The sequence below is a fragment of the Dreissena polymorpha genome, chromosome 2 (genome assembly GCF_020536995.1).
Source record: "Dreissena polymorpha isolate Duluth1 chromosome 2, UMN_Dpol_1.0, whole genome shotgun sequence".
Taxonomy (NCBI): domain Eukaryota; kingdom Metazoa; phylum Mollusca; class Bivalvia; order Myida; family Dreissenidae; genus Dreissena; species Dreissena polymorpha.
In genome coordinates, this window is record NC_068356.1 from 140192738 (window position 1) to 140202640 (window position 9903).

General features: G+C 35.1%; 1 protein-coding gene across 1 annotated transcript; it reads right to left on the bottom strand.

Annotated features, from left to right (window-relative positions):
• Window positions 1-5015: 5015 nt before the first annotated feature.
• On the bottom strand, window positions 5016-7237 carry LOC127869211 (uncharacterized). Its single transcript, XM_052411576.1, has 2 exons — window positions 7209-7237; window positions 5016-6905 (listed from the first exon to the last, which is right to left on the bottom strand). The coding sequence occupies exons 1-2, from the start codon at window positions 7221-7223 to the stop codon at window positions 5175-5177; spliced, it is 1746 nt and encodes a 581-aa protein (XP_052267536.1). The 5' UTR covers window positions 7224-7237; the 3' UTR covers window positions 5016-5174.
• Between the last annotated feature and the right edge of the window lie 2666 nt (window positions 7238-9903).

The window sequence follows — 9903 nt, forward strand, 5'->3', positions numbered from 1 at the left end:
GAAAGTTTATCAAGTTTGGGTGAAACAATTCATCATTATATCACGTTTCTATAAATTACTGTTTCCTATATGGAAAATATTCGTATTAGTATAACATAAATGCTGGACTGTGCAAGAAAATATGGAGCAAAGTAGCCTACGCTCTAATGTGCTATTATAGACAATTTGAAGAATGACGTTACGCGCACCTGCTATTTTCTGACTACGCCCACTAGTGGGAAAAAGGCAGTTGGCTTTACGCTGATCTATAGATTATGTTGAAAATAACTGTAATTTCCGCAATTATTTAACTCATCAAAACACAGTGAAACTCAATTATATTAATAATTATTTATAATAAATAACTTTAATAAAAAACGTAAGATTGTATTTTTGTTTTCGCTAATAAAGCATTTGAAGTTATGAAATCAACTTGTTCAACATAAATATACACAAACAATATTTAGGTGACAACTACTTGTACAAACAAGTTAACACCGTTTGATTATCATTGGTTTATCATTTAAAGTTGTTTCAGCATATATATGGTTCTAAAATAAACTAAATGGACTAAGCAATTAATCCAACATGTATAAAAAACATTTCTTATTAGATTGCATTCTTTGATTTTTACGATAAATTGAATATTGAAACCTTACCAAGTCTGGACAAAATGTAAAAGCACAAATGGAAAGTGGCTGTCTACTTTAAAATAATTTGCATGTGTTCACAAGCGTCGACACTCGTGATTTCAACATGTAAACCGTGGTATAATTGGCCCTTTGTTTGACATATACTTACTATTAACACGGGTGTCATAAACTTTAGTGACCCAAAGTGCCCGCCCCCAACAGGTGGCGAATGTCTGTCCAGTAATTAAACAAGATTAATAATGCTTTCATCTTGAACCTTAAAAAAAGCATGCAGTTGTGTCATTTTTTTTCTCTTTCTTCATCTTAATAAATACATTTTATAATATAGAAGAAACAATAGACAATAAATTGTTGCATATAAATAAAAAATTTTATAATACTAATCCAATAAAATGGTGGTTCAGTAAACATAAATGTTTGAATGCAATCAGCGAATGCTCGCACTTTTAATCATTATCAACTGCATCATCATCATAATCATCCCCATCATCACTTGTATAGTATAGATAACCTGTATCTTTCTATTTTTTTTTAAAGGGATGACCTTGTAAGCATGTTATATTACGATTATTTTAGTATCAAAATGTCATTATGTGGTGAACAATGTTTAATAATGAATTTGATCAAAAACTATTTATCCTTAATACAAACATTGGAAGCTCATCGTACATCAGTGGCATATATTTTGATCGAATAAATTATGAAATCATTGCAACATATGTATAAATGCGTACTACAATGAACAAAAACACAATATATATACCTATTTATTTATTTATTTGTCCATTGAAGGATAAAATAGTTTTATATTGATGTAATTATTTTAAATTGATATTATGAATCATTTGTAGGTTCATTTTACTCTCCAATTTACCACCTACATTTGTGTATTACAAATACATACAGAACTAACGAGGTTAATTCATTAAAATGATTCCAACAACTGCTCCAATATTAATTCAAAAAGATTATACCTTTTTTTCCCAATAAAATACTTTTATTTCTGTCACAAAACATTTGACAGAGCTTCCAAGTTGAAGACCAATGGACGGTGAACCTCAATCATTTACAAATGTAGGCTTATTATTACAAAAAATAACAATACAATTATTCCAAAGCCGATGTTGGTGTGGTGTCATATAGTTCTTAAATTCATTTATTGTGTTAAAGTATTCATTTTAGAAGTTCTTTCTCATTTTCTGATAAAAACATGACTTACTGCATATATTTTTCATAGCCTCAGGGTACCGATTCTCAAACGGAACCAATTCTCGAACGATTTTTATAAATTATAAAATTTACACACGGTGGAATAGTTGAATTTCAAGGACCACAATGGAAATAAGGGATATTACTCTTTTTTGTGTAATCCTTGGCGTTAGTGTGCATGCCATAGTGCATTCTATGCATGTACTTTTCAATTATGATTGTTTTTACTTCATATTGTTTTATGTACATGTTGTTTCGATGCATTGTGAGTATGTATGCTATCTCCGAAATAAATCTATCTATCTATCTAATTTGAAATCGGGTCCTATTTAAGTAAGTCCAATATGAATACATTCTATTTGCAAACTTCCATTTTGACAGCCTCTTATTGACTTTGTAAACACAACTGCAGACAAAGATTCATTGAACCAAGTAAAAGTTTAATATTTACCACGAAAATGCTACAAGCTGAAGTTGTAAAGACAACTAAATCACCCAGAATTCCTGATTATTCTCGGCATCACTCTGTCCAGCTGTGGAGGATTGTTTGCGGAACTTCTCTTGTAACTCGGTGAGTACAATATTATTTTAAAGGCTTAGGTTGCAATCAACTAAGTTGTTTTATGATCAATTCGTACTGAAGCCAACTTGTAACTCGGTACCATTCAACCACATTTATAACTCGGTACCATTCAAAAACATTTATTGAGAATCATTATATTGATAAATATATTACATCTATTTAGATTTAATTTTCTCTCTCTCATTTAGACAAATGACACGAAAAAATTCAAATAAATACTCAGTCTGTGCTCTACAAGCAGTAGTTAGAGAAGTCAAAAAAGGAAAATGTTTGTCCAAAGTATCAATTAGTATTAATCTTTTGATTAAATGAACAAAATATATTTGTAATGATTATCCACGTCAGTTGCAATGTAAATGAATTTATTTTACCAGTTTATGTGTGTTGCAAATGTCTGATGGCTTGCATGAGTGAGCGTTCGATAATTGGTTCCGAATCGGTTGCAAAATGTAAACATAACCAACTTCATTTGACCAACGGTAAGGTCGAGTTATTAATGCTTGTTTTCTTTACATTTTATAGTTTCAGAAAGAGAAGTCTTTTACATGAAATATCAGCTTAAAACTTGAAACAGTTTGACAAATTAAATAAAATCGGTAAAAAATTCGAGAATTGGTACCCTGAGGCTATCAGTAATCAGCGCTTTTGCCATAGCCCAACCAGTAACTGCGCATGCAAGAAAAATACAGATTGTAAGCAATAACAATCAACTCGTCTATATAACGATCAACTTGTCTATATGATGAATCGGCATACAATTAAATGCTTACCTTCATTGATGCACATACCTTTTTCTTCATCCCGTTTTAGAAACAGATCTGTCCCACTTATCGCCTAAAGTTCTTGAAATTCTTTCTTTGAGGTCTCATTGCAGACATGATGTCATCACATGGAAGAAGAACCTGACGGAAAAAATTTAAGTTACCTATTGCACAAAACATTTAGCTTTTTAGGCCTGCACAGTCTCCGCCAAACATGGTCGGACCGACGGACATGTCCTGTAAAATTTTGTAAGGTCCGGCCTGTCGGTCTAATTTACAGGACCGATTGTCCGGTAAAAAAAAGAACGAAATTGTTGATTATTTATGTTTTTACGGCTCTAAAAGTTTTCCTCGGTATAAAAATAGCGATCGCGTCTTTCCGTTCCAACGCTCTACTCTACGGAATTTTTCGATGCACCTGATTGGTCCATTTTTTTGCGTCGTTACCATATGACGAATGCTCGTCAGGAGGGTCTAAATCCATGACGGCCTAGTCGCTAATTAGTTTAATTATAAATCTGATTATTAAATGAAACAAATATCAATTTGTATGGACGTAATCGAGATAGTTATTAATAATTGTGATCATCTTCATTCGCAATGTCATGATCTTGACAGTCAATGTTCCTGCGTGAAAAAGGCTGGAGATCAATGATCTAAGCCGTCGTGGGTTTAGGCCGTATTGACCAGATTCCTCTCTGACATGCGCACTGACACTTAGCAACAAGAATCAACAAACGCTACCGCCGAGTTTGACTTTGAAAACTGTTTGAAAAATGTTTCTACGATATTACGAGGGAGCGACTCCCGGTGGAAAACGACCGGCAACACCTGAAAATGAAATGCTCCTAAAATCTTTTTGTACATAGTGCAATTATAATGATAAATGTGTTCAATAGTTTTCAGAACATGTTTCATAAAACTAAACAAGTACCATGTATGGCCGCTTTTCGTGTGATTGTATTAATATATTTATGTAGTTGGTAGGTCCTGTGAAAAAAGAGGAGGTCCTGTATTTTTTCCCAGTTACAGGACCTACTGTCCTGTAAAAATTTGACTAGTTTGGCGGAGACTGCCTGCAACAAATTTGTTCAGCATCTGTACAATGTACAATGCTGTATGGTACGAGCTTAGAATAGGTACGAACTGACCAGTTACCGATTATGCTATTGCCTTGTTAAGTCGTGGGTAATTGTGTATAAATCGGTAAAATATTTTATTAACTAAAGAGTTCAAATCAATTAAGATTTAATTTCACAAGTATAACCCTTTGTTAATCAATTTGGATACTTTTTGCTGATTTAAACGAATACAAAAACTTCTAACTATTTGTTTTGTTTACATCATGTCAAGCGGCCATCTTGGAAATACGTTCTCATTGAGTCGTGGATTCTGATTGGCTGTTGTATGTAAGCAAATATGTCATGCTGTAAACACACTAATGCAATATAAACTGCAGGTTACATTCTTTATTGAATGTTATATGCAAACCAAGTAAGTGTTTTATTGTGTGTGTGTGTGTGTGTGTGTGTGTGTGTGTGTGTGTGTGTGTGTGTGTGTGTGTGTGTGTGTGTGTGTGTGTGTGTGTGTGTGTTTTATAACTAATTTATTTCAAACAATAATCATAAAATTTTATTGAAATACATATGCAATTTTATTTTCTATAACAATAAATAATTTTAAATGATAAACAAATTAGTTGATCAATAATTAAGAATTAAAACAGCAAAATTCTGTTAATAAAGCTAATGCAAGAAAAGTCAATAAACAGTTATTGCAAAATATCTTCACAATTGATTTTATTGACAAATATGCAAAAGTCATTGCTGTGCATAAACTCAATAATTACTTGATAGTCACTTACTATTTACACAACAACAAAAACAATTATAAACATTAAATACTGATGGAATGAAATTAACTGATCCATAACAATTTAATAAAAATACTATTTAAACAACCTAACAGATGCAGTAACCGTCAAAAGATTTAACACTCTCTTTCAGCACAATGCGGACAGAAGAAATCAGATAGCCGGCGCACTACTCTGATCTGTGAACAAAATCGCAGATGGCACCAATGACCACACGCTGTGCACTGGGCCCATTTGACGATCACAAGTTCATCACACTGATCCAATCCTGGCGGTGAAAACTTCTTGCATATACAACAGTTGTTAGCTGGATCTTCGTCTTCAATTTCGCTTTCAATGTCAGAGTCCACGATATTTCCTTTGCTTGTGCTTGGTTGGGGTGATTTGTGCAAATTTTGTTTTGATCTATTTGTTTTTTCTTTTGTGTTATTTTCTTCTCTCTGTTGTTGGTATTCTAGCAGCTGAAAGTATGTACAGTCTTCTGTAATGGCCTTTCCACCCATTTTTGGTTTCTTCTTTTTGTCCTGTGTCTTATTTTTATTAGCTTTTGGTTTTTCAAGTTTGGCTTTTGGAGCTGTTTCCATTAACTTTTCATCTAGGAGCTCTTTCATGGTCCTAATTGGCAATTCTGGAATGATTTTGGGGAATGATTTAGACGGCACTATCATTTCTGCTGGTACTTTTGTCGGATCAAATGGCGATATGCCAGCTTTCCGGAATCCAGACTGGATTGTTGCTGGTGTCATGGATTTTAAGTAAGCCTTCCCGGACAAGTCAGCTATGTCATATTTTGTTATGACTCTTCCCCTCTGCTTAGCCATGTATAGATGGCATTCATTGTGGAAAATAGACTTGAACGGCCCAAAACATGTAATGTCCAATGGTTGGAGGGCATGAGAACTGTGTGGGGGTAGCACAAACAGTATGACATTGTGCTCTCTTGCCCAGTTGACTATGTCAATGGAGACATGTGAAGCATGGCCATCATATATGAGCAGTATAGGTTGGGAAATGTCACCTGATCCTCGTTGAACAAATTTCAGAAAGTGTTCTTCAAGGTACTTCATCAATACCTCCCCGTTTACCCATCCAGAATCCGACATGGCGTAGTTGGCACCAACTGCTGCATTTTTCAATAGGTCATCGTTTGTCCGTTTTCCCTTGAACACATAGTAAGGGGGTAGAGCTGTTCCGGCCGCATTTACGCACGCTACAATGGTTGTGGTGCCTGTATTCGGAGAGGTGACAGCTTGAGTTTTGCTTGACGAAACTCCTGTGATAACCTTTGATGGTCGATGCTCTGGCTGAATGCCAGTCTCATCCAGATTATAAATTAGATGTGGCTTACACTTCAGGGAGTACTTGGTAAGAATAGCATCCAAATCCCTGAAGTAGCTGTCAATATTCTCCTGTGTGACAGCGGCTGCTCTTGTTGATGAAAGACCCCTTGGTTTAATGACTTTCAGCCTGTGTGTCCATCGTCTCAAGAAGGCATAATACCAGTTGTTGCTTAGTTTGGAGTCAGTTAAACGTCTACCCAGTTTCACAGCCAAATCACCTGCAAGAATGTTCAACTGAGAGCGATTAATGCCATACCCAACCTGGGCCAACCCTTCCAGATGGCTAACAAGCAATTCTTCTTCTTCATGGGTGAATAATGAATCTTTTCCCCACCTTGAGCTGATCTTGACTTTGTTCAACACTCTGTCCCTCAGTGTTTGTTTTGGCACACCATACATGATTGCTGCTCTATCAACTGGCAAATGGTCATCTTTCACTGCCTTGTATGCACTCATCATCATTTCCCTAGAATATGCCTTGCATTTCATCAGTCTGATAGGTTGTTTCTGAAAAATAAAAACAAAAATGTGTTTCATTGGAATTCTCAAAGTGAACCCATTGTTTCTCAATTGATTTTAACAATTCAATTAAGGAACAATTGGTTGAGTGTGACCTAAACTTTAGTGTGTTTACAGCAAGTGCTTCGCGCATGCGCAAACCGTCATTTGTGTAAAAATGTCAACAGACGATGTAACATGGAAATACTCATAAATAGGGGATTTTGTGTTACTAAGAAACAATATAAGGGTAGAAATAGTGTTTATTTGTGTATAAAAATGCATCGGGTTATGGTTAATTGAATTATTTACCTGTTTTTGACGCATTTTCGATCTGTAAAATGAACGCAGATTCTGTCAAACTTTTTACCGGAACGAACTGCAGCGCCTGCGAACGTTCTTTCAAGTGATTTCACGCGATCTCTATAACCACGACACAAAGGGAACCCACGACTCAATGAGAACAAGCCATATGATTCTCAAAACTACAATCAATGAAATCGTATTTCGCAAATACTAATGAAAATTGAATACTTTTTCTGTTTCCAATAACGTTGCCATTGAGCTTATTTCCACATCACCTAAAACTTGTAAAAGGTTAGCTTTGAAAATGTTTATTTTGATACAAGCAACGGTCCCTACAAGCAAGGACGAATGACATTTGTTAGTAAAATCGTATCTGTTTATATACGAAAATAAGCAGTTTAACCGACAACGTGCGCTTTATTTCATACAAGAAGAACATTTATTATTTAACCGCCTAATATCGCATTTAAAATTAACGTATTCAGCATACAAATACCTTAAATTGTATTTCCCATCTGAAGCACGGTCTTGTAGGACATTTTGGAACACGCGCGCATGCGCACAATTACTGGAGCAAAATGTGTGAGACATGAAAATGGCAACATCGCGCAAGAGTGTACGGCAACACACAATCGCGAATAAAAACCGCCAAGTCAATTCCATGGTAAAAATACAATTTTTAAAAAGTAAATGTCAAATTTAGCCCAAAAAAGCAAAATGTCAAAGTCACTACCAGGTTTTGTGTAGTGGGTTGCCAATATGTAGTGGGTTGTTTGGTGTGTAACGATAGACCGGTAGTGGGTTTCCACCATTTACAAACACACACACACACACACACACACACACACACACACACACACACACACACACACACACACACACACACACACACACACACACACACACACACACACAACCACACACACGCACGCTCACACGCACACACACCCACACACAAACGAATGCACCCGCACACACACATATATATATTTATTTATTTATTTATTTATATCGGTAGAGCGAGTACGCCTTTTAATATAGGAGTATACAAACATGTAATACACACGCGAAACATTTCGAAGGGAGGATACGTCATTACATACTTGTTTGGTCTACAAGAATTACTTCCCTTGAAAACGTATTCATTTGTGTGTTTATGTACTGACGTTCTAACCAGAGTGTCAACAGTCGGCAGTGATAATAGAAATGACTTGAAATACATTACAAAAATGTTCACTAAGATAGTTCAAATACATATGATTTGAAGAAAAGTTAGAGGCGAACAATGAATGTCTTGAACTGATTCAGCATAATTTTGATTTTAAATTATGAAACCCAAATAGTCTAATCTGTTAGTGTACTTTTATAATAGTCAAATTGTAAAGAATAATATTGCACGCACAATCGTATATCTTTCAAAATTTCAAAAAGAATACATCTTCAAATCATAAACCAAATCGAATCGATACACCGTAACTTTTAGTGAACCATTATACCATATTCCAGCGATATAATTGTAAATATTACACCTCAGAGATATTGGTCCTTCTATATCTATATGACCGGTTTCAGTCTGTAAAATGCGATAGAGGAACCTAAAAGTATATGGACCGGTCACTATTTTTTGTATATGGACCGTTCGGGGTTACACACCACTAAATTTGCACTGTTTTACTGTAAAATGACGTCATATTTTAACGAAATGACGTCATTATTCCTGCGAAATTCTTCAGTTTATCTCTTTTAAACCATAAACAATCGTACAACACTGTACAATGGTAAAGGGGAAACTTTTTGGTGTAATATTAGAAATAGTAAACTCCACTTCGGTCCCAATGGCATTACAGTGACCAGCCAGACAGCCGCAAACTGTTTATATAATGCCATAGGGACCTCAGTGAAGTTTACTATTTCTTAATTATATCGCTAGACTATGGTATAGAGCGGGTGCTCATAATTCCGAACAGCGTCTAATTCCGAACAAAAATTTAAACATTTAAAAACAATATAATTCAAGCATGAACTCTGACATATGACATCATATTTATTACATCATAACTTAACTCTTTCCGTTTCGTCCATGTTTGAGCGGTAAGGATGTTTAAATTTTGAAGAATCTCGGAAAGTCGTTTCACCAACCAGTCAATTGAGTGGAATTACGCAAATCTCAATTTCACCTTCACTAATTCCTAAGGTTACGTGACGTCATTTAAGTATTTCCCCGATAAGGCTTTCCTAGTATATTGTTAGTTAGGCATTTCCCAACTAGTGTGTATGTTCTATTTATAGCTTTCACAAACAAAAAAGGCAAAAATCAAGTGTTCGGAATTACAAACGAATTTCTTTTAAGTGTTTATGATTTTAGTTTACTGCAAGAATTAGAAAGCAAAGACTTACAAGAACATTGTTTTATAAATTACCAAAACTTAAAATAAAAGGCTAATGTCTTGACACATGAATTCGTTTTATTTTATATATGATTCGTCAATTACAAGCAAAACGTCAAAAGAACGACCCAGAAGTGGTTGGTCGCGCAGTCGAAATAATAAAATCGGGTACAATGACACTTGGCCAGGCTTCCAAAACGTATAATATACCCAAAACAACACTCGCTGATCGTGTCTATGGGAAGTACGCAACTGACCATATCGATGCGAAGACCGTCCTCAGTGCTGACGAAGAGCAACGAATTGCCAAATGG